This window comes from Paraphaeosphaeria sporulosa (assembly GCF_001642045.1).
Source record: "Paraphaeosphaeria sporulosa strain AP3s5-JAC2a unplaced genomic scaffold CC84scaffold_4, whole genome shotgun sequence".
Classification (NCBI taxonomy): Eukaryota; Fungi; Ascomycota; class Dothideomycetes; order Pleosporales; family Didymosphaeriaceae; genus Paraphaeosphaeria; species Paraphaeosphaeria sporulosa.
The window spans coordinates 506167-533179 of NW_017253363.1; the positions used below are offsets into that span (position 1 = coordinate 506167).

Consider the following 27013-nt stretch of genomic DNA (forward strand, 5'->3'; position numbering starts at 1 on the left):
ATACGAAGTCAGGCCTTGGGTTCGCACAGCGCCGGACAGAAGCATTGCTCAGTGCTTCACGAGACATTCATGAAGAGCCCGTGCAACACAGTTTCGTACCGCTACTCTGCACTCTGTCCTCATCGTTCTACTGGCCTTCCTCAAGCACGCTCCGATGTACTCCACGGATGTAGGCCTCGTCAAACGCACGGTCGCGATAGCGTTCATCACCTTCCGGTTGAGGCAGAAAGCTACCAGCGACTAAGCCCGACGTGCATGGTGTCCGCCTCTACATCTGCCGGCGCGGGGTTGGCCTGCCACACACAATATCAATTTCGCACAGGCACGGCAGCGTCGCACAAGCTGCGCCCAGACCTCGAGCAGCGCTGCCTCGTGGCTACAGCGTCGATGGAGCGCGTTATCGCGATGCGGAGCTGCACTCGCGCCTCTGATCAGATCATCACTCTACTGTGGTACAACCGCGCCGCTATCAGACGTGCCAACGGCGCGGGCGCGCGACATCGAGTCCTCGGCGGGCCCGCCGTTCGTGAGGGAGCGGGTCACCGTATCGCTCGTCAATCGTAGCCCTTCCTGTCTAGGCGGAACGCCTCCGCGAGAAACAAGCCCGCCACCCGTTTCATACAGACACGCATGGATCACGGATGGCGTCCGCCTTGCTGTCCGCACAGCACGCATGGATCGAGTGAGCTCGAGCAAGGCTGTGTTCGCTGCATTTGATTCTTCCCAGGGCCTTGGTTCTGCAGAGCAAACGCTCGAGAACCTCCAATTGCACTCGGGATGGCGGCACGCAGACCTGAGCATGATGCGTTGCAAGGGTGCGTTGGGCGGAATGCGCAACGACCAGGGACTGGACCCTCATCTTCATCTGCTTTTTCCGCATTCGGGATGCACCCCCGAAGGCGTTTCTCTACGACAATCTCGGTGGCGGCCACTGACAGCTGCTCTAACTCTACAAATCTTGATGGTGGCCAAGCCTTACTCCAAGGGGCAGGAGTGTTGTTCTACGAGAGCTTCGATGCATCTGCGATCCACCACTGGCCGAGGCTCAGATAGCGGCGCCGGGGCCAAGCTGCAGAGACAGGGTACAGAGGCGCCTAAGCCGTCTGATAGACGTGGAGAAGCATATGCCTACCGTGGCGAGGGTAGTCTTCTGGACGGGCCCCGGCATGCTTGTCTGCAGCTGCAACATACATATATTGGGAGCGCACCCCTCCCGCTTGCGTCCTGTTATCGCGAGATCCTTTGACCTCAGCGGCCACCGTTTCCACTTGCTGTAGGACGGTCCAAGAGCCCAGCATGTCTAACAATCCTGAGGTGATGGACGTGAACGTCGACCCTTTGGGTCAGGTCAACCCCAAGGTGTAAGTTAGTGTTGCTCGTGTAACCATACTCAAGGAGCTCCTCAACGTTGTATGTATGCTTATTAAGTATAGGCCTGCGAACACGGAGAAGGAAAATACCTTCAACACGCCGGCTCATGCCTACGCTCATGACGACGAGAAGGATCTCGACGTTGAGCGTATCAAGTCTCTCGACGATGAGCACCACGACGATTTCACTATCGATCCGTTCAAGCCCTTCGACGATCTTCCTGAAGAGGGCAGGCACATCCTTACCATTCGAGCCATCTTCGTCGGTCTCTGCTGCGGTGCTCTTGTCAATGCCTCCAACGTTTACCTTGGTCTGAAGACGGGATGGACCTTTACCGCCAACTTGTTCGGTGTAAGTTCAGGGACAGCGACTGTTCCTCAATCAAGTACTAATCCACACAGGCCATCGCCGGTTTTGCCGTCATCAAGTTCCTGTCCAGGGTTGTGCCCGAAAGCTGGCCCATGCTCGGAGGTGGCTTCGGTCCTCGCGAGAACAACATCTGCCAGACCGCTGCCATGGCCTCTGGTGGTCTCTCCAGTGTCTTCGTCTCCGCCTTCCCGGCTATGTACCAGCTTAAATTGCTTGGTGCGACCCCCAAGGACGACTACTGGTCGATTGTGGCCCTTGCCGCTGTTTCTGGATACTTTGGTTTCTTCTTTGCCACGCCTCTGCGCAAGTTCTTCATTGTGTACGTCGCCCGCGAGCTTCGCCTGATCTTCCCGACGCCTTCTGCCACCGCCATGACCATCCGTTCCATGCACCAGGCCGTCACTGGAGAGGCAATTGCGAAGATGAAGATGAAGGGCTTGTCGATTTCATTCGCCGGCGCGCTTGTCCTGCGAGTCGTTTCCCAGTACGCCCCTGGTATTCTCTGGGATTGGCACTTCTTCACCTGGTTCCATATTTGGTCCAAGTACCACTCTCACGCACTCGCTGTTGAGTCGTGGGGCTGGTTCCTCGAGTGGACTCCCGCTTTTATCGGTTCCGGCATGCTCGTCGGTCTGAACGTGTCCATCTCGTTCTTAGGAGGGTCTATCCTCGCCTGGGGAATCATCGGCCCGGCTCTCGTGCACAACAACAAGGCCTGGGGCACCAACCTCGGAGAGGGCACCAAGTGGGACGGATACACCAACTTCGCATCCCTTAGCTTGGCCGCTTGCAACAAGGACTACCCGTCTCCTCGGTACTGGCTACTTTGGCCCGGTGTGCTTCTCATGATTGCAGTCTCTTTCACGGAGCTCATCCTGCAGTGGAAGGTTCTCTACTTTGGATTCAAGGCTCTCTACCGTGGTCTTGCTGCTGGTCTCTATGCCTTGGGCCAAAAGGCCGGTCGCGACCTAGCTTGGGCGAAGAAAGCTGGTGCCCGGGCTGACGAGGACCTCGTCGAGGACTCTGCTGCGCCGCACGAGCAAGTCAAGATGTGGATGTGGGCTCCTGGTCTGGTCCTTAGCATCGTCTGCATCTGCATTGTCCTCGGTGTCCAGCACGATATGCCCGTCGGCATGTCGCTCTTGTCCGTCTTCCTCGCCTTCTTCTTCTCCTTCGTCGCCGTACAGTGCACGGGTATCACCGACATCACGCCTCTTACTGCCGCGTCCAAGGCTTCGCAGATTATTCTCGGTGGTGCGACCAAGGGCGAGCACTGGGACATCACCAGGGCTCAGCGACTCAACCTCTTCGGTGGTGCCATGTGCAGCATGGGTGCTAGCCAGGCCACTGACCTTGTCTGCGATTTCCGCACTGGCTTCCTCCTCCGCACACCCCCGATCTACCAATGGCTCGCCCAAGGTCTCGGCACCATCGTGGCCATGTTCCTCGCGCCCGCGATGTTCCAGCTTTTCGCGACCGCTTACCCCTGCATCATCGACATCGACGCCGAGACCTGCGCCTTCGGTATCCCCTCCGTCTCCGCCTGGCGCGCAACCGCCGTTGCTGTCACAGACCCAACCTTCCCCATCCCGGCCTCGTCCGGCTACTTCGCCATCGCCTTCGCCATTTTGGGCTCGGCCTTGACCGTTGTCCGCCACTACGTCTGGGTCGGCCGCCTCGAGTGGATGCGCAAGTACCACCCCAACATGATGTGCGTCGGTCTCGCTTTCGTGCTTGCGCAGACTCAATACGGAACCGCCATGACCATCGGCTCTGCCATCGCTGCGTACTGGCAGGCCAAGAACCCTGAGCACTTCGATATCTACGGGTACGCTGTTGCCGCTGGTCTCATTGCCGGCGAGGGTATCGGTGGTGTCATCAACGCCGTGTTCCAGGTTGCTGGCATCGCGGGTGATAAGTATGGCTCTTGCATTGCGTCGCCTGCGGGCGAGATTGTTGGATGCTAGTGGAAAAGTCGGGGAGGGGACGAGGTGACGCTGTGATGAAGTTTGCTACCGCGATATACCACCGTACTGTTTATGACTAAACTATCTATTGTTGATACCTTAATGCACTCATTTGATTGAGCAAATATGTAACTGGGTTGAGACGTGTGTGGGCATTGTGATGTGGCTTCCCAAGAACTCATAAACGGGTCTGCGGAGCGTTCTTGCTTCAAACCCCGTTGCGTGGCGTGATTGCCATGTGAGACACAGAAAGCCGGGGCGCGAGTACTACAAGTGAGAGGAGTTCCCACATTGTCTGGAATTCAGCTTTTTACCTTCATCCACTGTTTGCTCGCTACCATTCCTTAAACCTGTTGGCTGCGAATGTTGCTGACCAGGTGTTCGGGCGCTGCATGTGTCACGTTCCGGAACTTGGGGAAAGGCGATTGCGGTTTCCTTCGAATGAGCACGGCGGCCCTCAACACACTTCGCAACCCGCCACCAGAGGAAGCCTCGCGTGCATCTCTGGAACAAGACAGATACGGCTACGCCCCAATGACTACGAGATGAAGGCAAAACCGCGTCGCGCGGATGTTCGCACGCGACACTCTTAAATTTCCGGCCACCGCCAACACAAAAAGGAAGCCTCGGCACCTAATGAACTATTGAAGCGGCTCGTCGGCAGAATGACACCTCAACGCGCACTTCGGGAGGAGCCGCTGAAGCATGCAATGCGTTGAATGCGGTGCCACAGTTCGAGAAGTTGGCTTGACTTGTGGACAGGGCGTGTGTGAAGCGCAACGCGTTTCAGACTCGTCAGCAAGTTTTCGTAACTTCACGCCCTGAGGCCTCTAATCTCGAAGACGTGGAAGGAAACGTGGCGAGGAGCCGCAGTACTCTATGTGATTGGATTGTTCTGCATAGAAGAGGTGGGGAGGTTCCCGGAGTCCAAGTGTTGGGGTTTTGTTGAAAGCATTTCACGGTTCCCACGCTGTATCGCAACATTCAGCGCTGTCTACCATCTGCAGTACTTGCACTAGCGACATTTTCCAAGACCACGACAACACCTGTTCGCCGAGAAGACTCCACTACCATCTCGTCAACTACCGGTGTAACCGCTGTCGCTTTCCCAGCGTCGGAGAGCTGTACAGGGGGCCCCTGATGCCTCAAAACGGTTTCAGCGTGTCTCTGCAATCTCGGGCCCTTCAGACCACCAGCATCAAAAGCTCATGCTGCGCTCGCTTCAGACGACGGAACCTCAGGATACCAAAACTATTTTCCACTCGCCTGTTTACAGTGCGCCTTTTACGGCCCGGTACTTGTTTTATAATTTGTATTTTTCCCTTTCCGGCGGACTGAGGCTCAAGTGCATTGACTGCACCTGATTGCATTGAGCGCACGTCTTCTGTGAAGAGATCTTGGTACGCATTACGATTCGCAGTAACGATTAGCTTTTTCGGGAGGAGCATTCGTAAGGAACATACCCGGACTTGGACCATCGACGCTTCATTCTTCTTCCACCTATCCGCCTCAGGCTTGTGAGATGTGGACAGCAAGCCGCGCTCCTGCTCGCCCTCAACGCACCGGATCTGTACATAGCATCGCTTCGGTGCACTCCGCCCACAGCAGACCATCGTCTGTAGCCAGCCCTCAGCTACAGCTCAGTCGCCAACACTCCCGCAGCGGGTACGAGAGCGACCAATCGAGCGACACCCTCAACGAGGAAGACTTCATCGCAGCCATGCCAGTCATGTGGCAGGGCAAGAGTCAGGAGACAGGATCGGCCGTTAGTAGGCTGAGCCAAAAATTTGTGACTGCTGTGAACGGAGGTCCACCAGCGGTCGCACCGTTGAGACCTTCACCTCCGGCTCACAAGTCTAGTATGATGAGGAGAGAGTACGAAGACGACGCTCGCTCGCGGGCCAGCACAATGAGCACACTGAACGGTGATGATCTGGATTTCGGGTTCCCGGAGAAGACGCCTACAAACAAGACTTTCAGTGCAGATCGGTCGATACCGTACTACACTGGTATCGAACCAAAGCCTCTCACGCGTGTACTCAAGATCATTGAACAGCCTAGTAGCACAACCAGCACAGCAGATAAGAGCATTCCTTACTACACGGGTATCGAACCGGCTCCACTCTCGCCACTGAAGAACCTCATCGAGAGGCCTACGGCCGCCCCAGCTGCAAGAAAGGCAATGGGCCCTCTTGAGTCGCAACTCGCAGCGCTCATGGACAAGGTTTCGCAGATCGAGAAAAAGAACCCGGTTGCGTCTGTCACCCCCGACGACTACGCTGCCATGAAGGCCCGTCTCGAAACCCTTGAAGCAGAGAAGCGCACCTGGCAAAAGCGCCACGAAGCCATCTGGGCCCTCCGCGACGAAGATGTCGCCAACAACATCAAGATCCGCGGCGTGCTCGCCAAGACCCGTCGCGAGCTGGAGGCCATGACCAAGCTCCGCGACGAAGACCTCGTCAACGTTCAAGCCGTCCGGATCAAGCTGGCCGAAGCCACCAAGCAGGTCGATCGCCTAAAGTCACAAGGCCCCGCCGCCAGCGGACGCACAAGCCCGATGCGCGGCGGCAGACCCCCCAGCATGATGCTCGAGCGCCGTGATACGACCGACCTCTTCGCCGCCGCCAAAGCCGCCGCCCTCGAACAGCGCGCCCTCGAGATGGAGAAGCGCAACACTGATCTCCTCCACCAGATCGAGACGCTCAAGGGCGGCGCCAACATCGACGACCTAAACCGCATGACCGCACACGAGGCATGGAAGAGTGAAGTGGCGACCATCTCCGCCAAGCTCAAGGCCAAGGATGCAGAGATCGCAGAGCTGCGCGCGGCAAAGAGTATGGCCGCGCCGGCCCCTTCTGGCGGGACCTCAGCGGCCGCGGGGGCTGTCGCGTGGCACCGCGTCGAGGCGATACACGAGGAGCACGCGAACTACCGCGAGCGTATGGGCGGGAAGCTCGCGGTGCTGCGGGCGGAGAAGGAGGGCCTGCAGAAGGAGTTACACCGCAAAGAGGACGAGTGCCACGAGCTCGAGGTCAGGGTGCAGAGCTTGCAGCGGAGAATGGGCGCTTAGACGTAGTTGCTGGGACGGGGCGGAAGCGGGGCGATAAGCTGAAGATGGCGATTCCGAGGAGTCCGTCCTTTCTGGAGGGGAGTGTCGCGGCTTCGTCTTCGGGTGGTACGAGGGCGAAGGTCGCAGTACCGGGCGCGAGTAAGATGTATATGACGCTCGGTGGAAAGAAGAGCATGGAGAGGCTGAAGGAGTTTGAGTGGCTGTGATCGCAATGGCGTTTGGGACAGGGCATATGGTAGGGGTTTGATATCCCATTGATAGTGCATCGCCGCATACCCCGAGAAGCCTGTCTGGCTGAGAATGATATTCTATTTGTGATTTGTGGACTTGATCTGTTTACCTTGGCTTGATGTTTTGGGCGTAAGTGCACTGTGTGGAGGTGAGATGTACGGTGGCGGTAGATAGTAGGGCAGATGTCAGACAGGCGAAAGCTCATCATACAGAGACAAGGGATATGTAGGTTGAAATGAGATCCTTGACCGTGCGGTTCTGCAAGTTGGAATAGATATTGTTCTTGGTCCGAGCAGTCAGTATTCAAGATCGTTGGGTCCGCATTCAGGATTGGCCAGAGATCGCGGTATGGATTTGACGACAGAGGTCGCAGGATCTCGCTGGATTCCGGAAAATCAGTTGTTCCTGTAGTTGGCCAGGCCTGAAAGTAATTTGTGTGACCAATGGACGCTGATTCTATTCTGCGTAGCGTCGGTACCTGCCTGGTATCACATTCCAACGTTGGAATTCTCACCTCGAGCTGATGCGGTGCTCGATTGTAGTATTGTAGAAGGTAGATGTGCACGTGGTGTTCTAGAGAGGAGAGAGGAGTGAAGGCGCGGCTCAGCTAGATATAAGTGGCAGCGACGTCCAGGCGAGAGAGACTGGCGGTTGCTAGATGGCGTAATTTCCAGTCGCGGGCCAAGGGACGGCATGTGAAGGTAGGAATGTACGCAGGTGAACTCGAGTGGCACATAGTTACTTCTAGAAGAGGTTGCAACACTGGGTTGCTTATCCCGGGGTGACAAAAGGCACTTAACCTCTGACCAAATACTACAGGACAGCGAATATGTGCCTGTCGGAACCCAGGTAACTTCTGGCCTTCAAGTGCATGTGGAGCGTTGCTCTAAATCATATCAGGGTTCATGATCGCCACAGGAACAAGCAAACCTGGCTCATATCGGTGACATAGGCGCTACGCAGCACTAGTGGGCTAATGCATACCGTAAGCTTTAAGTGCAGGAAGCTGCTGAATTAGCGTTTGTTTTGTGTAACTCAGATGAAGCGGGAAGCTTGAAGCGGGAGCACAACGTACATGTAAGTATAGTAAATTCTTGTATGATTCAGACCACCAAGCACAGAGACATCAGGATAGTGCCCGCTCCAAAATAATACCCACATAAAACCGCCTGTATGTAGAGCTCGATCCTAAGTCCAAGAAATAGACTTAGGGACTAAGAAGCTTTCCATCTGGGTGTGCATATGCCGCCAAATGTCCCTTAGCTCGCAAGAGTGCATAGATATCAGACAATGCCTGCCTCCCACGCCAAACAATCCTACTCATCCGCATCAACCTTGATCCTCTTAGCCGCTGGCTCGCCCTCCTCCCTGTGCCTCGTAAAAAGCACAACCTGCTGCGTCAGCAGCGCCTCGTCGCTGAACTTCGCACGCACATCTGCAACCATGCGCTCCAGCTCCGGAATGCGCCTCAGAACATCCTCGCGCAGCTGCCGGTCCGAGTCAGTCAGATCGTAGTCCAGTGGTGCGAGGTCGCTCAGATGCTCATCAAAGGCCTCCGCGGCCTTGATAACCTCAGCGAGGAATCCATCAAAAGCACCTTCCAGATCTTGCCTCGACCGTAGCGTGACGGCGTGCTCGATTCTGTCGATGAGCACTCGGCCAGCTTTGTCGGGCGAACTCATCACGTCACTCATCATGCTCTTCTGTGCGGCAAAACGGCTCGTGAATTTGCTTCGAGACCAATTGTCAATGTCGTAGACTTCTCTGTAGTATTCCACGTTCACCTTGGCGTTCATGCACCGGATATCGGTCTCTGTCGTAGCATACTGGTGCGTGTCGTTCACCGCATCTTGCAGCTTGTCTTCGGCATTGGCCAGCCGCAACACATTCAGTTCGCAGCCATTCCATTCTTGAATAGCAGCAGTGCGGAGCTCCGCGGGAAGCGAAGATGACTGGATGCACGCCTGGATATCTCGGCAGCCTGACATGATGGCTTCTTCAAGTTGCCTTGCCAGCAAGCTGACTGCGGGGTCCATACGTTCCCTCCATCCATCCACGTCTTTGATGATGACATTGCCTTGATCTTCGTTCCAGTTGTACGATCCGTTGGGGTTTTCGGCGGTCTTGTACTTCGCGGATGCCGAGAAACCGATGCCCTTGCGCATAAGACAAGATCGATATGTGTTCCAATGGGTGCCATAACCCCAGTCGTCGACGACTCTAAGCAGCTCCTTCTGTCGCGTTGGCCTATCGTTAAACTCAAAAACCTCATCCACGTTATCATTGCTGATGAATTGGCTGAAAATGTTCACGAGATTCTCGCGGATCTTGGCAACTACCGCGGCGAAAACAGGACGAAGGAGGGCATAGCTATTGTCTTTCCTCTCTACATCGGTAATTCGTCGACATTTGTCTAGCATGCTTTCCATCTTGCCAAAAGCATGGTCCTCGTATACTTTGAGATTTGCCTCGGCGCAAAGCTGGAGGAGGTGCTGTCGAACGGCGGGAACTCCAGTCTCTGCAGGCGACATCAGAGGTCGTTCCACGTGGCTCTGTTTCATCCACTCCATATACATGGAAGCGGAGATGGAGAAGACTGTGATCGGGACCGGATCCATTTCCTTGAATTTGTCTTTCATTTCCGCCGCTACTCCTTCGCCACGATGCTGTATGAAAGCCAACCTACCGAGGTTCCCGAGATAAGCGTGATATTCCTGGCGATCATTGTACTCTAGATCAGCGGCTTCGTCGTCCTCTGGTAACTTGTCCATCGCCTTTTCGTTCAGAGCCATGTGGTCGCGGATAGTAGGGAAGGGCTCGGCCTCGTGCGTTTTGATAACTTTCTCCGCCGAATTGGTATCTAGTAGGTATTCCTGGATTAGATCAGCTCAGACCCGGGCTTTGTGGTGAGAAACTCACGTCTTTCTTGGTGAGAATGAGTATCGTTCCTTTAGCACCATGAGCTTTGATTGACTGCCTGATATATCGGTGCACGTTGTTATCGGTGGTGACCCGATCTGCCCTAGCGAAGATCATCTCGTATCCAGCTTTGCGTCTGAATGCATTTGTAGCTGCCGTTCGAATCTGATTCTCATCGTTCAAGCCTGCATGTATTAGCGATCCGTTCATTCATTGAGGGAAAACATTACCAGGCAAGTCCCTGAGGTTTACCCCATGCTTTGCGAGGAGAGACCAAAGAAGAATATCGAGGCTTTGGACGATTGGCCACAAGGACGGCATGGAAGGGAACATGGCCATGTACTGCTCGACCTCTTCCATCAACGCCTTGATGCCACGGTCCTTGAATATGATCGTTCGTTCTTCACTCTCGGACCACAGCGAACGCGTTTCGTCAATGCGACGATGTGCCATCGACATTGTGGCATTCAGAAGATTCTTTCCCTTGATGTTGTCGGCGGTGAGGAGAATCTTTAGTTGCGATGCTGCTTTACAGTCGTGTTCTGAGTTGTGAAGCAGCTCAAGGAAAGCTTCAGCATCTTTGGCTGCCTTCTGATCTTCGAAATACGTCTCATCATCCACATTGTCGGAGAAGTGGAAATGATAATATCTGTTGATGTGCTCTTCGATGCTCTCGGTCAACTCTTCGTCGGTCATGAACTTGATCTTCGCATCAAAGCTGTCGGAGTACTCCGCGGCATCCTGCTTATAGCAAAACCTAATAGCCGAAGCCGTGCATGCACCGCCACTCGCCGATGTTGTCGATAACCTCGGACGATGTTGCAGGGCATTGATAGCTAGACTCTTGCCCATGCCTTGCTCCCCCACGACGGCAACGTCCAGGGTCTCTGGAATGACGACCGTCTGCAAACGACGAGCGAGTAGCTGTAGAGCTGCGAGTTGCTTATCTTGTGGTCTCGCTCCGTCCAGAGTCTTCAGTACTGCTGTCGAGATCTTATGAAACTCGTCGTCGATGGCTCCGCGGTCTAATCGGAAGAACTTATGGCCAGGCAGCGACTCGTAGGTGGGATTATACACATTTTGGCGTCCTCGCTTCGAGCGCTTGTTGCTTTGCTGCTTTTGATTATGCTGTTCACGCCATGCCTCGAAGTTCGGAATTGTGAGGGGACCGGTCATTGTGCGTCTGTCACGTTCTTAGTACTTGCTATCAGAGGTAAGGAATTGCTCACGGCGAAGGAGGTGGTCGGCCACTAATGCTGAGGAAAGATACCCGGAAGAGGTGACGAGACCGTACCTAGTAAAGAGAGATGCAGTTGTTGGGGGTTCCTCGGGGAAAGATGGGCATTTGAAGTCCGGCCCGCCCCAGCAGCGGTGAGAGAAAGTGAGAGAGAGTAAGTGCGACAGCCTAAGCAACAGGACTTTACCTGCAAAAGGTCAGGTGAAGGGTGTGTTTGTGGCGTAAGGAGCAAACATGCATCCAAGTGCAGAGCAAACGGGCATACTAAAAGCGATATTCGTACGGTTCATGCTGGAAGGCACAGCTGAGATATACTTTCTCATCCATGCTGATAATGCGCAAGTGAGACACGACCTATCTTAAATATACTACGACGTTGGCCATCGTCCAAGTCCAAGAAATTTAGTAGATTGGAGTCGATATTGTCCTTTTGGGCTTGCGAATCCTAATTAGCATGTTCTCCACATCCCTGTATGAAAGACAAATGCAGAATGTGACGGGATCAGAAGAGCAGTGGATATTCGGGAACGTATTTGATCGTGACGAACGTGTTAGAATATACTAGATTCTGTACGCTCCTATTGTACTATTTATGTTGCTCCTCCTGTACTGTCCATTTTAACCGTGCCATGAGTCTCGTGAAACGTAAAGCCGTGCGCCGCTTGTACTCATCAATTCGTTGAGGCTGGATGGGGCGCGGCTCGCGCAATGCGATGTAGCTCGGCTACCGTGGCGCTGGAGCGTCCTGCCTGCTAATGGTGGCTCCTTCTACAACAAGTTTCTAAGGGTGCGCCAGGAATATACATGACCACTAATTGCCTTTATGCAGAAGGCGTAGCTGCCGACAGGCCGCATTGGCGCCGTCAGGCTCACGTGTATGTCGGTCGAAGAGACCCGTTCTCGGATACACATGTGAACGTGTCGGCGAGCTCGCGATGCTCTTCGTGTGGGTTCCTTTCTTCGGCGTGACAACTTTGCTTCGTCCTCCTGATCTACTTCCTATTTGTAGGAGACAGCCGTGGCATGTCGAGATCGTGCGATGTTCGATTGTTGCATTGAATTGCATACGGTCTTCAACCTGGGGTCGCGATCTTCCGTAACGCTTCAGCGTACAGCAAGTCCGTCGCAGAGCCTCTATCCCGGCCTTCAAGTCTCGGATCTGGTAACATCGTACACGGCTGTATCTCAGCGGAGAAATAGCTATCGTCGGCATAAAAATTGGTGTTACGCCTCTGCGCTTGAATCCAAGTGCTGTCCGTCGGAGAATATGCCGCCCTCAAGCCTGATTTCTCATAGTCTTGCATCCACTTTGGGTACGTGTGCATCGACGAGCTGAATGCTGGAGTGAATCGCGTTATATCCCAGACTGTTTTGGTAGGGTCTAAGAAGTCGTTCGTATTGCCGAGAGTCAGGGCATTTGCTCGTGCATGAACAGTCGATACATCTACCAGCTTGTTCAGAATCGCTAGCTCGAGCTTCAACTTGACGCAATAAATAAGGCCTTTGATGGTCTGTTGGGCGACGTGCTGGCTCGAGAATTCCAATGCCAGGAGGGTAATGTCGAGAGCGATGATGATGACGTTGATGGAGAAAAGCTGCCACATGATGTGATGGCTGCGCTTGCGGTCGGACGTTTGTATGATGTCGAGCGCTTTCCAGATGTAGATGCCGGACAATATGACTTCTTGGAGGAAAAAGACGCACATCTGGATGCGCTCGATAGCGTCATAGGCCTTGCTGAAACCGTCTGTTTCTTTGCCGAACCGAGAGCCATAAACAACAACTGTATGTTTGTTAGTTAAACCTCTCATGCAATGGCATGTTACAACGCACTAGCTGTGAGCCCATGGAAGGTACATCCGTTGAAAATTATCATCCATTTGATCATCTTCAAGAGGCGCTTGTGGTTGTTGCCGAAAACGAGCCAGAGCCTACTGTAAAGCACGACTGACTGGCCAGTCACCATCAAGATCCAGCCCACAGTATCAATGGCGGTGCCGAGAGACAAGTAACTGAGCCGGAAGTATTCAATCATGAATCCGAGGACATACGGGATGACTCCAAAACTGGCCAGGGTGAGTGACCAGAAGTAGAGCCCACGGTAGGCATGGAAGGTCGTAAAGATGAGCAGCTCGAGTTCCAGGGCATTGTACAGAGCCAAAGCGGAGCAGATTACCACAGCGAGGGCCTCGGCGTTCCAATGGTCGAAGTGATTCCTGCTCATGCCAGTTCCGTTCCCCATGGCTGTGGTGGCCGATGCTCACAGTTGCATCATGGATGGCACACGCGGTCACGAGAATCGCCGCCTGAAGCTGGATGCGGTACCGGACCAGAGCGTGTCGACAACACCAGGCGCAGTCGCTAGGAGAAGAGCAGAAAGAATGGAGGGGAAATGCACAACGACCAGGGCGGATGAGGACCCACCTCGAGTCCGAGCAGCTGGAAGGGGCAGGGTGCTCAAGAAGAGGGCGTCACTGTCACCCTTGTCAACAGTGACCCAGATCCACGGAGCGCAGATGAAGGATTGCGGGAGCTGGGGACGTCCGTGCATTTGGTAGTCGATTGAGGACTAGGGTGGATCCTTCAAGCGCGAGCTCGGTCAAATTGCGCGCGGCGTCAGCTGTGGCCAGCCGTGTATGGACGGCACGAGCGGGGAGGCATGACACGCGTACTGTCTGGCCTTGGAGGACAGCAGCTGCCAACGGGCCTGTGTCGACGCCTCATCGCGCCGGCATCGCGATTTGTTGACGGTCGAGGTGTGATTACGGCATGTCGCTCGGCGCATGAGGGACGGTCCTGCGACACAAATAATGCCCAGCGGCAGTATTACCCCGGGAGGATTCTTCGTAGGACAAAACAACCCCAACAACAAGACACATGGCCCAAGCCAGCTGTTAGCTGGCGGTTGAGATTGACGGAAAAGCTGACTCCGGAAAAGACGGCAGCGCTGGTGAAGATGCAGGGCCAGCGCGCCCATGGCAGCCGTTTTGACGAGGGTCGCTTTTAGCGTCGCGCCTTGTCGCCATCGATGTTGTTGACTGTCCGCCACTGAGCAACGAAGTCCTGGAGTTGGACCGTCGCGCACATGTGACATGGCGCAGCAGGAAACATGCATTGCGGACTCGCCATCGAACACCGGTTTACACCTATTCCGGAGGCCTGCCAGCAGCGCCCCCACACCGCTGCACCGGGTTGCCTTGAGCACACGCCTCCTGGAGAATTCGAGTCTCGTCGCATCTGTGAGTGCAGTAATTACTGCCCGCGCTTAAACAATACTCGTATCAACACCATGGCGCCGATCCTCCGTCCAATCGAGCGCGTCAGTAGCATCGCTATTTCACAACATCGTTCCGTGTCCGGAGAGGGTGCTTGTGACCTCGCGGCAGTGCAACCGGCCGTTATGCCCGCTCTACCGTGCACCCCGCGCGCAACTGGTCACTCTTTCGTGACACTTCTAGTGACCGCGATGGACATGCGGCTTGCTGCCATTCACAATATATGCAATCGCTGGTCTTATGTGTATTCACCAGCGCGATAAGCCGTCGCACGATCCGCTGAGGCCAGCAGTGTAATGCGAACTGGTACGCCTCAATACGAGAAGCTGGACGCCGCACTGCTGTTTGTGCGAGGTTGTCATCCAGCTGTGCGTCTCCCCACGCCAGGCATCGGGCCCAGCCTTTTCTTCTTCATCCTCGTCGAGCAGCTGACAGCAACGTTCTAGCCTCTCAACGTCCCCCTGAAGTCTTGATCCATTGGTGTCTCGCAAGAGAACATGCTCACGCAAAAATCAGACCACCATGGATCGTGGCTACAATGAGGGCGCACATCCATCAGGGCACTTGTCACAAGCACTGACCTGCCAAATACCAGCAGGACATGCCTAGAGGACATGTGTATCCATGCAAGGACGGTCCAGAGCAGGAGGCAGCAACACGATGGCTTACGCTTGCTTTCGGCGTCCAACCAGCATTCTCTACCTTGCCCAACACGACTAGCTTGGTGCGTTCCTAGCAACATGGGATACCAACAAAATACGAGCCCGAATCCGATGTTCCAAACCCCATGCTCACTGCAAAAGCAACGTGAGAAAAGGAGTTCTCCCATGCTGTTCCGCAACAACGTTCCTGAGCCATAGTTTAGACCAGCCCTCGGCCGTGAGAATCGGCTGTTCAGGCCGTCACACAACACCCATAATGCGAGTGGGTCGTCCTATGCATCTTGCAGCGCGTGGAACTTGAACTCATGTTCTTCAAGGGCCGTGACGGCAGTATATCGCAAGGCACGATCCGACCCGTACTGTGCATGCCTAGCTTGTCGCGGATTGATCGCAGTGCCCACAACCCAAGGAATCAGACCACTGTCAATTCCATATGGGTGCGCGACTCCATAAGACCCACGATCAAGGTAAGTATCTGCATCAAGGCGAGCTCGCTTGCTCTCAACACCCTGAGGTCTGTGCATAGCCCCGCATGTACTCCAACGGTCGGTAACGTCATGATTGCCGCGGATGTCGCATAAAACCACAGCATAGCAAAATTTGTACAATACTAGCCCAACGACTACATCGGTGAGCTACTCAAGTACTCCTGATACACCGCCATGCTCGTGCAAATCGCGTTTGCCGCTCTCGTTGGTGTAGCACATTGCCGCAACAAGCAGCATCCAATCCTTTTGCGGCCGGAAGGAATTGAGCAGCCACTAATTGGGTTCGGCACATGGAACCTAAAAGAGAGCCCAGAAAATACCACAAATGCTGTTGCATTCGCAATCGAGAAGGGTTACAAGCAGATTGACTGTGCAGCTGCTTATGGCAATGAAGAAGCCGTCGGCAAGGGCATACACAAGGGATTGAAGAAAGCTGGTCTAAAGAGGGAGGAGATCTGGGTCACAAGCAAACTATGGAACGATCAGTATGTTCAATCCAGGCTATGCAAACCAATATTCTCAGCTCACATCACACAGTCATGCACCGGACCGCGTAGAAGCTGGCCTTGATAAGACTCTGAAAGACCTCGGTCTCGATTACCTAGATCTCTACCTTATGCACTGGCCCGTCGGCAAAGGTCTAGACGATAAGATGTACCACTACGACTACGTCGACACATGGAAGTCCATGGCTGAGCTACTCAAGAGCGGCAGAGTCCGCCGCATCGGCATCTGCAACTTCTCGCCTGCGCAGCTGAAGGAGTTGGTCAAGCACAGCTTGAAAGGCGATTCACCTCTCCCTGCGGTCCACCAAATGGAACTACATCCGTACCTCCCGCAGGCGAAATGGATCTATGCCCACAAAGCACATGGCATCGCGGTCACAGCTTACTCGCCGCTGGGAAACATGAATCCTACATACGGTGACCGCTTGCGGCGTTCGGTAACCACGCAGTCCAAGGGTCCACTGCTGCTCGAGAACAAAGTTATCAAGAGCATTGCGAAGAAACGAGAGTGTACTCCCGCACAGGTCGTTCTGAAGTGGGGTGTTAGCCGCGGCACGAGCGTTATCCCAAAAAGTAAACACGAGAAGTATATCGAGGAGAACCTTGGAGCAACAGGGTGTGGTCTTGGAACGGATGATCTCGCCGATATCGACGAATTAGGGGAGGAGCCGGTAAGATTTAATAACCCGAGTGACGGATGGGGTGTGCATTTGTTCGATGGCTTGGACGACGCGTAGGGGCGAGCTCATGCCAAGATGTCAGTGGCTGCAACGTGAAGGCCATCCCCTTTGATATCGAGAGACGCGGCTTCGAACAAGGTGTCGCAAAGGCACGTCCGTGGTGTCTCAGCCGTGGCTTCCTTTCGAGAATGCGTGGCCCATGCTCAAGCTTGATGTAGCGAGCATCACGAAGTGATCGCGACGTCCTGATAGTCAGCATCGCAGCCACCAATAAATCACTCGAAAATGCTCTTACACTGGCCCAACAAATCGACCAACTTTATAGCTTCTACAGCGCTTCCTAGTGAATTTCACCTACCCCCAGGTCTTTGTCAAAGAAATGCTCGATAAGTGTCTGACCTTGCTATGCTTAGATTTCTTCCTGAGAGAAGAAGCACTGCTTTCCGATCCCCCTCGTATTGGATGTTACTGTGGGTAATACTACTTCAAAAACGACCCCAGACGCCCAACTCAATAAATTGAGGTCATTAGACACACCTGCCGCGCTACCTTTGCCACCGGCCCTTCGAGCGCTACACCCTGATTTCGTTCATAATACTGAATTCTTGCATCGTCATCGCGCCGGCGCTGTTCGCGGATACGATATACATAATTCTTGGGCGGGTCATACGATTGATGGACGGGGATCGCTACTCTCTTGTTAGCAGTATTTCACACTATTCTGTCAACTTGTGAGCGTTTCTTAACGGAAATTGACCCCCTTAAATGGATTAATGTAATAAGTATGTGTAGAAGATGACATGGTTCTATCTCCTTGAGGGTATCTTCTGCTTTGTTCTCCAAGGAGCCGGAATGTGTCAACCCATACTTGCACTGTCCTGCAGGAAAGCTGACGAATCGTAGGTGGCAGCTTAGTCTTCTTAACCAGAACCTGCGACGAGCACGAGCAACTGCATTTTAACCGGTCACCGTCGTAACCAGCCTCGTGCCTATTGCATCAGAATATGACATGCAAAATTGATCTCTTGGTTCCTTTTGCGAGATGGGGTCCAGAAGAACCTAGTCTTGTCATAGCGTGCTGCCGAAGTAGCCAATCATGCCGAGCCAGTCCTTTTGACATGCAGGGCGTAGCTAGTCTGCTAGTCTTTTCCGCATCCAACAAAGGATTCGCAGCCTCATACATAAGGTACATGGCTCCCATCAAGATAAATCATCCCGAGGAACCGATAAACTTTCATACGGCCGAAGTGCAAGCCGCCACAGACCATACCAGGACACCCAAAAGCCGAAGGGAGACTAGGTCAAGCCAGCCTTAACTAAGCTTGTTCCCGAGTCCTCCTGTCATCACAACCCTAGATCCAGAAAAATGAGCGCGACGGAGACAATCGCGCTCTCGAGCGTTGCGCCAAAGGTTCCGGATCAAATTCACCATCCTTTCGACGGACCAGGAAACTCTCCTTCATCATCACCGTCCATTTCGAGCACAGGTCTCAGCATTCCCTCCACTCCCCCGAGTGACGAGCAAAATGTCGCACTGGCGCAATTGGCGAAACCCAAGCTCTCTACTGCAAGACTTATACTTACCATCTTCGTGCCTTCGCTCATCGGGTTCTGGGCCTCCTTCACGAATGGGATAATCACTGTCGGGCTGCCGGTCATAGCGCGCTCAATCAGTCTTGAGCGTGCGCTGTATCTATGGCCCCAAAGTGTCTACGGGCTGACATCAGGCGCCATCCTCCTCATCGCCGGAAGCGTTGCGGACATTTGCGGCGCGAGGATCGTCGAACTGCTCGGGATTTTTTTGCTGGGTGCAATGACGTTGGCATGCGGTCTGGCCCAGACGGGTGTCCAGCTCGTTGTTTTCCGCGCAATCCAAGGCGTTGCTCTAGCTATGCACTTGCCTGCTTCAGTTTCGATCATTACGACGGCAGTGCCCGCAGGCAGATCGCGCAACTTGGGGTTCGCCTGCTTAGGAATGAGCCAGCCTCTGGGATTCTCTGTTGGCCTGGTGTTGAGCGGTATCATGATTGAAAAGGCAGGATGGAGGTCCGGTTTTTATTTGAGCGGAGGCGCAACTCTCGTCGCGGCTGTTGCTGCATACTGGGCGCTACCAAAAGTAAACACAGCGGTAGCTGCTGGCTCGCGATCCACCTGGGAGAGACTAAGAAAGGACGTCGATTGGGTGGGAGGTGTCATCGCGAGTGGAGGACTCGCTACCTTGGCATATGTCCTTGCGTGAGTATAGCCACGAGACCTCCAAACATTCAACACTGACATTTACCAGCATATTGAGTGCCGATCTTTCTACCATCAGATCCGCGGAGACGGCGTCACTCCTTGCCGTTAGTCTTGTACTTATCCTCGCCTTCCCAGCCTGGATGCACTTCCAGACCCGCGCCGGAAGACCCGCTCTCATCCCCAACAGCCTCTGGAAGAACGTCCCATTCTCTTCAACCTGCATCATGGTAGCCCTCTCCTACGGCGTTATGAACTCCGGAGAAATCTTCGCTAGTTTGTACTTCCAAGAAGTGCAGAATGCGTCCACACTGACGACATCACTTTACCTGCTCCCCAATCTCGTTACAGGGGTCTTCATCAACCTCACTGTTGGCCTGGTGGTGCACCGCGTCCCTGCGAGATGGCTTGTTTCTGGCTCAGCCGTCATCTGCGCATGTTCTCCGCTCATCATGGCACTGGTCAATCCGGCCTGGAACTACTGGTATTTGGAGTTCTGGGCCCAAGTTTTCGCGCCTTTCAGCGGCGACGTTCTCTTTACCGTCGGCTTGATCATAGTGTCTGATAGCTTCCCCGAAAAAACGCAAGCGCTGGCCGGAGCTGTTTTCAACACAGTCGCGCAGTTTGGCATGAGCTTGGGCGTCGGCGTATGCCAGGTGGTTGCCCTTGGGGTTATGGATAGTAGCAGTGGCGCGAGCCATGCTGGCAAAGAGGGAGAAGCTTTTGAAGAAGATGCGGGACAGGTGTTGAAGGGTTATAGGGCAAGTTTCTGGACCATGTTTGCCTACATGCTGGTCTGTGTTGTGATTGCGGTGGTTGGGCTGAGGAAAGCGGGCAAGGTGGGCTTGAAGAGGGAGTAGGAGATCGCCTCTGTCTGTAAATATGCAAGGCTATCATAAGAACGAAATCTAGCATCACGTTCAGTATCATCGCGTTTTTAGTCGAATGTGCAGGCGTGGGTTATGTCTGGTCCCCCTGGGATGGCAATCAATGAAAGCAGGGATGCGACTGAGGCGCGCACAAGAGCTTTTGCGGAGAAGTTAGACTGCGCACATAATGATGACCGGCAGTCCTGCAGTGCTTACGGGATGTACCCATGAAGGAGCTCCTCAATGCGGCCGTGGATTATTCGAAACAAAACTTCCCTCCTGTTGGATTGTTCATTTTCATTCCGTCGGTAGGTGGTGACTACTTCCCTGGTCGACAGTCAGTTCTCTACAAGACTGGAAAAGTTGGCAAACTCGATTGGCTCCACTTCCAGCTTTTGGCAAAGCTCACGAATCTCATAAATTCCTACAGTCTTCGGCTAGACTCAAGACGACGGCGCCACGAATGCCGGTCCTGCCAACCTGTTCGACTCCGAAGAAGACATGATCGCTCCAATCGCACTTTTCGCTCTCCTCGGCCCTTCAGATTATACTGAGCCGTTTGCTCACTACCCTGCAGTTGATCTCCAGGTCGATTTCGCCAGCTACGAAGCACGCAGTGAGAATCGGATCCCTTGGTGTCTGTACATTTTTCCGTGTTATACGCATCGTGCGGGTTATCCTGTTCATGTGCTCGTCCATTAATTTCAGCTTCAAGATAGCGCATTAAACGGTTTAAGAAGGGAGACTAGGACGGCGTAAGATTGTATAATCTCGATTAGACAATATTGATGCCGCTTTTAAAGATAGGTTGCATGCCCTACGCTGGTGCGACATATGGCTCAGACTCAAATTATATATTGAATGGGTACTTCATGAAGCTGCCTGTCATAAAACCGGACAAGACACTATCTCATGAGTTGGATACCTCATTCCTACTTCGCTTATTCTGGAAACCCAAGTGGCGGAGGTGCCTTTGATGAGGAGTGGTTGTTCCTTTCAGGAATTTAAGTAGGGATGAGACAAGCAATAAGCCACAGGAGGTCAGGTTTCAGGTCATAGGTACCCCGTACGGTTCTAGCTTGGTGACCTTGAAGTATGGCATGGGATCTATGCGCGAAAGCTCTAGGGGTGTACAGCATCTCGTAGATGACAGGATGAAGTATTCGGCTATGCTCATGAGACCAATAAAGCTAGGCTGAAAGATTAGAAGCTATATGAGAGATGCACTTATATCAACGGTTTGGCTGAGAAGTTAGCATGATCGGGGGGAGGTTTGGGCGCATCGTGACGACCATTGACGAGTTAAATCGAGAGCCGCATGGATGTTGATGTAGACATACACTAGATTTGAATCAAAGCTGAATCAGTCCACACGTCATGTTAAGAGAGTTGCGAATAAATGAGCGACTGTTGTATTGCAAATTGAATGACTACAGCTAGCGAAGTGACCAAACATAATACGCAACTAGAAGAGGACGTAATTACAAAACACCAGTTCTGAAAAAAAGAGAAATTGAGCAAAATTAGACAAATGAACAGATGATCCGTGGAAGAAAATGTCTTGGTAAGATTCAAAGGGCTGTTGATGAGGTTGACGAAAGACAGCAGACCTTTCTGCCGAATCATCGGATTGGATATGGCTTAAACCAAAGACAGAGTGACAAGCGGAACGACCATTTCACAGGAAAAAAGGGAAGATCCAGATGCTCATGGCGCGGTTCGTGAGCATTCCTGGGTGTGTTACGACACGCAAGGCAAAGCGGATGGTTGCTGTGGCCCTAGATATTCTATTGGTGGTATCATGAAGGAAGGAAAAGCGTGTTGTAGATAATGATGATCGATATTCTAGGAAGAACGAAGAAACGAGGGTCCAAGGTTGCGACAGGCGGAACAGAAAATGGAGAGACTTATGCAGATTCTGAGTTTCGAATATGTTGCCCCACGATCAGTACCGACAGTTTCGGGCTACTGTAGGACGGGCTTATTCTTGAAATTTCTGTTCAATCGCGTTCCAGGAGATGCCTGGGCGGTCGGAAAGTAGATCAGGTCCCTAGAGATAGAACATCTTTGTAGCTAAGGATTCCTGCCAAGGCGACTTATGGATGACCAGTCGAGCTTCACTGCATTGACTGAATTGACTGCCATCATTGCTTTTGGACTCTCCTGAGCCATCTGATGACGATGGGGATGGTTCTGAGGACTCTTCAGGATTGTTAATTTCAGTTTTGCTGAGGTAAAATCTTTCCACGAAGTATGCCAGCTTCCAATCTGTTACATGGCTTTCTTTTGGTTCCGAATGGTGAGTAGTCTCGATAATGCTCGGTACAATACTAGCCTAATCTTTGGTGTAGAAATGGAAATAATTGAAAGTTCGTTGGGCTAGCTTTCGTGCGTAGTGGATTAGCAGAGCCAGGTGAGCTGCGTCGAATTGAGAAACCTTCAGTCTGCAGGAGTAACCGTCGGCCTATGCAGAATTGACTTGTCGATATTTGAATGGTGCCTAGATCCTACATGCCAACATCTCACTGCAACACAACCACAACGGGTTTCCAATCCAAGTTTTTAATCAGAGAAGCCTTCGCTCGCAAAACATTCAGCCTCTCGAAAATACCATCACCTACTGGCTGCACGACCAAACACACGATAGTCGGATCATCCTCATCCGTGTAGTCCGGCTGCTTTGGGTTAGTGCCCCAGTAAAAATTCCCTATCGCAATGATCTGTAACTGTAAGCCAGCTTCGATCCTATGCGCCCACTCACTCGAAAACCCAATGCCGTCAAGCGGTTGCTTGGCCGTGAAGTCGGAGGTAGGGTAGGCTCGATTGAGGTTGCTGGACTGATTTAATAAATGAGAGCTGATGTGGATGGTGGCTATGATTGTCTTGATGATAAGACAGTTTGACGGAATCGTCGCTTTTCTGGCGATATCGAAGTACATTGGGAGTTTTTCGTGTATCCAGTCTTCGTCTGTGTCAAATGCCCCACTCGGGGCGAGATTTAGGCGATCCCATGGTGTCACATCTGGTGAGGTGATATGCCATGGCTCGAGATCTTCACTTGTAGAAGTCTTTATGCCCCAAATTCCAACACGACGCCATTGTTCTGCAGAGTCGACTTGATAGCTCAAGTTGAATGTTTCGGTGCGCGGCAAGTCCCATATCCAACCCGTCCAAGACCAGGATGGGAACCCTGATCTGCGCTGCGTGAGACCCCGGTATGGGCTTTTGTTATTCCATCCGTCACGCCCCTGTCCAACCTTCCAATTCAAAGTCTCGCAGAAGTAGCCGACCGGAAGACCGTAATGAAACGTTCCAAGAAGATTCTTCGAAGCCGATAGTGCGCCTTCGAACGCGGATAGGTGATCCGATGGGACAGTGAGGCGTCGCTGTAAGAAATCTTGGAGCCAGTTTGCGTAGAATTTTTCAATGAATATCCGTGGAAAGAAGACATCTGCCGCCCAGACTGAACGTACTGGTAATATCAACGGACTTAATTCCGCGGTCCTTGTCCAGGTTGGGGCCGAGCTACCTAGGTGCGTTACTCCGTCATCGATGTACTCAAGAGGGTGGTCTTCGCACCATGCGAGTGTTCTGCAATGGAAGACTACTTGTTCAGGAAGAAATATGAGATGACGCCGGGACAGAAGAAATTCCTGGAAGGTCCACGCCCTGTTCACCCAAGTGGACCGCCAGAAGGCCGCCATTGGGTCATTCTGAATCGAGACGAAGAACTGGTCCCCAATTTTGCCCATGGTTTGAGCCGCACGTGCATTACTTGGGTGTATCCCATGTAGCCCGGCGTTGGAGTCTGAACCGCATGCTGCGATAACAGTGAGCGCAGACGCGCCGTAGATCACATCCATCTTCGGAATCTGAGCCAACTTATCCGCATTTGTCCACGCGCCAGTTGCCATTTGTATCTCATCATCTTGTATGATACAAAGCGAATCGACCCACAGGTAGCGCTCGTTGATGAGCTGGCAAAGTCGGATAGCTTCTCGAATGGTTCGCGGGACGACACTTCCTTCAGACTCCACCTCTTCTTTGACACTGGCATACTCTCCTTCGGCTTCTGCGAGACCTTCCGGTGTAAGCGAACCGGGCTGCTCCAGGAACTGCTTGTTGGATCTTTTCAACATGACCTGTTTGACCCCTCCCCAAACATAACTCAAGGCAATGTAACGCACATCAGGCGGCGCCTCTACCAGCCTCCCCTCCTGGACATCAATCAACCGAAAAGGGAAGTTAAAGTTTTCCGAAGAGTGATCCGGTTTGCATGCAGCGTGCTGCGCACCACATTTCGCCAGCCATATCTTCGCCAGCAACGGATTGAACGACGCGAAAACTGGCCGGGCCGCGAAAGCATGCACAGTTTCTGCATCGCCGACCATTACACTGGGGTTGACTGGTGCTAGAATCAAGCTGTAACCACACGCTTTGAATATGCATGTATCATGGTCAAGGCCTTTGTGCGAGGATGGTTTGTAATTGGTAACACGGATCTCCGTGGTGGCTGTGTCGAAACCAGGGAATCGCGAGAAACAGCGTTGGAGCATCTGACAAAGCTCACATTCGCTGGGGTAGAGCCCTTGGATGACCCATGGCTTGACCTTGTCATACGTCGCCTTCCACCATTCGTCGTGAGCTTTATAGTCTTTGCCCGCTAGGCTGACCTCGACGAGCAAGGGAAGATAAGGGGTACATCGCTCACAGAGTGTTGCTGACTCCGGCCTCTTGACTGACCATGTGATTGACATCGCGGAGCTTCGTGGGTGGGCGATGGAAGGTATGGTAGGCTAGGGAGAGGGGCAGCGCTGGCGCCTTCCGAGAAGCCGAATACGAATAATCGCAGATCTGCAGACGAGAAAAGCAATTGCGCATACGAGTGCGAGCTACAAAACGAAGATAAAGACCTCATGGATGTAATCTATGACAGGCGTCCTTGAGTTGTGCGTATTACCGGTACGATCCAAGTTAGAGTTTTTATCTTGAACTTCGTAAAACACCAGGTGAGGAAAGCGCCGCCTCCTGCACGTCGACTCATGTTGTATCCACATGAATCCTCATCAATTCCATGCATCACGAGCTACAGACAGTCACTAATAACACGTTCAGCTGCGAATTGCATCGATCTGTACATCCGCGTGCAAAGGCCGTTCCCGTCGCAAAAGTGGGTCCCCACCACGCCTCTGCCTCGTCTCGAGCCCCTCTGCAGACTCATCACCAAAACGCATATCCAACCATTCCCAATCCACCCCGAACCAAAGATCAAACATCGAAAATGCCCTCCCCACAAACCCTCACGAGTTTCCTCTCCCAAAACCTCCCCCAAAAATCCCGTGCTCAACTCCGCACCTCCGTCCTCCCCACCCTCCTCACATCCATCACGCGTGTCGCGCAATGTCTCCGCGAATCCCAAGATATCCAAGCGGCAGGTAGCCAAAACACCTCCGGCGACACCCAGCTCAATGTTGACCTCGCCACCAACGAGATAGTCCACGCTGCGGTCCGGACATGTCCCTCCATCATCTCCGCCTCCAGCGAGGAAGACGAAGGCGAAAACGCTGTGCAGCACGACGCTGGCGTGCAGCCCCACCAAGAAGGAGAAGAGCAATATGCCGTGGCTTTCGACCCGCTTGACGGGTCTTCCATCATTCCCGCGAACTGGAGCGTAGGCACCATCATCGGGATCTGGGACGGAACATCTGCGCTGCACCAACCCGCGCGGAAGAAGCAAATCGCCGCTATCCTAGGTGTGCTGGGGCCACGAACCACCGCCATCGTGGCCATCCACCTGCCGGAGTTGGGAAGTCCTTTGTGCTTCGAAGTCGGGCTATCGTCTTCTACGGCAGACATCCTCGTTATCCGGGAGAGCGTTTCCTACCTAACCCCAGAAGCCATAAAGACGCGCTACTTCGCGCCCGCGAACCTGCGCGCTGCGGCCCAGGACCCGAGGTACAAGGCGCTTATCGATCACTTCATAGAGAAGGAGTATACGCTGAGATACTCGGGCGGTCTGGTCCCGGATATCTACCACTCCCTCATCAAAGGCCACGGGGTGTATGTCTCACCTGTGACGTCCAAATCCCACGCAAAACTCCGTCTGCTCTATGAAGTTGCGCCTATAGCGCTGATCATAGAGTGCGCGGGTGGCCGGGCTGCTGATCCTGCCAGTGGGGAGGATATCCTAGCAAAGAGTGTCGGAGATGTGGATCAGCGGAGTGGGTTGATATGTGGAACACTTGAGGAGGTGTTGATGTGCATTGAGATGCTAGTCTGAGAGGAGAGAGTGACTGACATTGTTGGCTGGGAGAGTGGAAAGTTGTGCAGGAAGTTTGTATGGGAGACCAGATCTCAAACACGCGCCCACATAGTATGATGGCACCTGAGAACCTTTCAACTCAGCAGCCAACAGTAGGCAAAACTAGTCTAGCTCCAAACAAGCTGTTCGGATGTGATACACTGCCTGCCCGAAAGCAAAGTCTTCGAGGCCTACCTCGGAGTACCAGATCCGACCACCCTCCACTCGCACGTGCAGCCGATCACGGACTTCAGCCTCCCAGGTCGCTTGCCTTGCCTCAAGCTTGTTTGTCTCGCGGATATCGTGGACGTTCCCCATCTGCTGGAAGGCTTGTCTCTCGGAGAAAGCTCTGCGGCCGGGATCTTTGACGTTTCCAGAAGTAAAAGTGTACATGCATGCTGCACGTATGGCAGCTAGGGATGTCTGCCGTGCAAGACACATACAGGTTCAGCCAACCACTACGCGCACATGCGCATTCCTTTCATAGAGACAATGCGTGCGCGCAAAAAAAGTACAGATCCCAAGAGATGTGATGCACGTCACTTCTGACCCAACTTCCACTGGTACACCTACAGTTTCTCTCTCTTCAGCACCAGTGCACGCTCAGCCCCCACGCCAACCAATCACACCCCACCAACTGAGCCAAAATAAGCACCGCCCATCCCAAAGCCGTAATTCTCGGGCACAACAGCGTGCTTATTTTCAGACATCCGAGTGGCGCTGTGCAGACGGCACTACGGAGACTTGCGCGACAGCCGTGCAGTGCGGGTGAGTCCGTGTTTCGTGTTGCTCGCGTGGCGGAGCCGCAGAAGGCGTGGGTTAAGAGGTGGATG

General features: G+C 53.3%; 11 protein-coding genes across 11 annotated transcripts; 7 read left to right on the top strand and 4 right to left on the bottom strand.

Moving 5' to 3' along the window:
• Nucleotides 1-33: 33 nt before the first annotated feature.
• On the top strand, nt 34-671 carry CC84DRAFT_619848 (uncharacterized protein). The gene has a single exon (XM_018186901.1). It carries the CDS (start codon nt 70-72, stop codon nt 562-564), a length of 495 nt encoding a protein of 164 aa, XP_018037091.1. The 5' UTR covers nt 34-69; the 3' UTR covers nt 565-671.
• Nucleotides 424-1402, top strand: CC84DRAFT_619870 (uncharacterized protein). The gene has a single exon (XM_018186902.1). The coding sequence runs from the start codon at nt 674-676 to the stop codon at nt 1244-1246; it is 573 nt and encodes a 190-aa protein (XP_018037092.1). The 5' UTR covers nt 424-673; the 3' UTR covers nt 1247-1402.
• Nucleotides 1297-3707, top strand: CC84DRAFT_1215760 (oligopeptide transporter; the record flags this gene model as incomplete). The annotated part of the gene is made up of 3 exons (XM_018182743.1): nt 1297-1361; nt 1434-1722; nt 1773-3707. 3 exons carry the CDS (start codon nt 1297-1299, stop codon nt 3705-3707), a joined length of 2289 nt encoding a protein of 762 aa, XP_018037093.1.
• Nucleotides 3708-5571: 1864 nt separating this feature from the next.
• Nucleotides 5572-6777, top strand: CC84DRAFT_1088636 (uncharacterized protein; the record flags this gene model as incomplete). Its single annotated transcript, XM_018174263.1, has 2 exons — nt 5572-5705; nt 5859-6777. 2 exons carry the CDS (start codon nt 5572-5574, stop codon nt 6775-6777), a joined length of 1053 nt encoding a protein of 350 aa, XP_018037094.1.
• Nucleotides 6778-8324: 1547 nt separating this feature from the next.
• Nucleotides 8325-11103, bottom strand: CC84DRAFT_1215762 (uncharacterized protein; the record flags this gene model as incomplete). Its single annotated transcript, XM_018182744.1, has 3 exons — nt 8325-9881; nt 9928-10112; nt 10158-11103. The coding sequence occupies 3 exons, from the start codon at nt 11101-11103 to the stop codon at nt 8325-8327; spliced, it is 2688 nt and encodes an 895-aa protein (XP_018037095.1).
• A 1082-nt stretch (nt 11104-12185) lies between these two features.
• On the bottom strand, nt 12186-13584 carry CC84DRAFT_619907 (uncharacterized protein). The gene is made up of 2 exons (XM_018186903.1): nt 12998-13584; nt 12186-12947 (listed from the first exon to the last, which is right to left on the bottom strand). Exons 1-2 carry the CDS (start codon nt 13404-13406, stop codon nt 12238-12240), a joined length of 1119 nt encoding a protein of 372 aa, XP_018037096.1. The 5' UTR covers nt 13407-13584; the 3' UTR covers nt 12186-12237.
• A 1208-nt stretch (nt 13585-14792) lies between these two features.
• Nucleotides 14793-15516, bottom strand: CC84DRAFT_619942 (uncharacterized protein). Its single transcript, XM_018186904.1, has one exon. It carries the CDS (start codon nt 15266-15268, stop codon nt 14882-14884), a length of 387 nt encoding a protein of 128 aa, XP_018037097.1. The 5' UTR covers nt 15269-15516; the 3' UTR covers nt 14793-14881.
• Nucleotides 15517-15763: 247 nt separating this feature from the next.
• CC84DRAFT_1174664 (Aldo/keto reductase) lies at nt 15764-16832 on the top strand (the record flags this gene model as incomplete). The annotated part of the gene is made up of 2 exons (XM_018180107.1): nt 15764-16074; nt 16127-16832. 2 exons carry the CDS (start codon nt 15764-15766, stop codon nt 16830-16832), a joined length of 1017 nt encoding a protein of 338 aa, XP_018037098.1.
• An 876-nt stretch (nt 16833-17708) lies between these two features.
• On the top strand, nt 17709-19923 carry CC84DRAFT_1258001 (MFS general substrate transporter). The gene is made up of 2 exons (XM_018184786.1): nt 17709-19010; nt 19060-19923. Exons 1-2 carry the CDS (start codon nt 18142-18144, stop codon nt 19868-19870), a joined length of 1680 nt encoding a protein of 559 aa, XP_018037099.1. The 5' UTR covers nt 17709-18141; the 3' UTR covers nt 19871-19923.
• A 2289-nt stretch (nt 19924-22212) lies between these two features.
• On the bottom strand, nt 22213-24849 carry CC84DRAFT_619961 (HET-domain-containing protein). The gene has a single exon (XM_018186905.1). It carries the CDS (start codon nt 24634-24636, stop codon nt 22402-22404), a length of 2235 nt encoding a protein of 744 aa, XP_018037100.1. The 5' UTR covers nt 24637-24849; the 3' UTR covers nt 22213-22401.
• Nucleotides 24850-25097: 248 nt separating this feature from the next.
• On the top strand, nt 25098-26356 carry CC84DRAFT_1163056 (sedoheptulose-1,7-bisphosphatase). The gene has a single exon (XM_018178163.1). The coding sequence runs from the start codon at nt 25161-25163 to the stop codon at nt 26157-26159; it is 999 nt and encodes a 332-aa protein (XP_018037101.1). The 5' UTR covers nt 25098-25160; the 3' UTR covers nt 26160-26356.
• The last annotated feature ends 657 nt before the right edge of the window (nt 26357-27013 follow it).

Bases quoted from the DNA above. Each gene is read 5' to 3' on its own strand.
- CC84DRAFT_1163056 (XM_018178163.1), top strand. From the start codon at position 25,161: ATGCCCTCCCCACAAACCCTCACGAGTTTCCTCTCCCAAAACCTCCCC.
- CC84DRAFT_619907 (XM_018186903.1), bottom strand. From the start codon at position 13,406: ATGGGGAACGGAACTGGCATGAGCAGGAATCACTTCGACCATTGGAAC. The intron at 12,948-12,997 runs GTGCGTTGTAAC...ACAAACATACAG, and splicing joins CTTCCATGGGCTCACAGCTA to TTGTTGTTTATGGCTCTCGG.
- CC84DRAFT_619942 (XM_018186904.1), bottom strand. From the start codon at position 15,268: ATGGGAGAACTCCTTTTCTCACGTTGCTTTTGCAGTGAGCATGGGGTT.
- CC84DRAFT_619870 (XM_018186902.1), top strand. From the start codon at position 674: ATGGATCGAGTGAGCTCGAGCAAGGCTGTGTTCGCTGCATTTGATTCT.
- CC84DRAFT_1258001 (XM_018184786.1), top strand. From the start codon at position 18,142: ATGAGCGCGACGGAGACAATCGCGCTCTCGAGCGTTGCGCCAAAGGTT. The intron at 19,011-19,059 runs GTGAGTATAGCC...GACATTTACCAG, and splicing joins ACCTTGGCATATGTCCTTGC to CATATTGAGTGCCGATCTTT.
- CC84DRAFT_619961 (XM_018186905.1), bottom strand. From the start codon at position 24,636: ATGTCAATCACATGGTCAGTCAAGAGGCCGGAGTCAGCAACACTCTGT.
- CC84DRAFT_619848 (XM_018186901.1), top strand. From the start codon at position 70: ATGAAGAGCCCGTGCAACACAGTTTCGTACCGCTACTCTGCACTCTGT.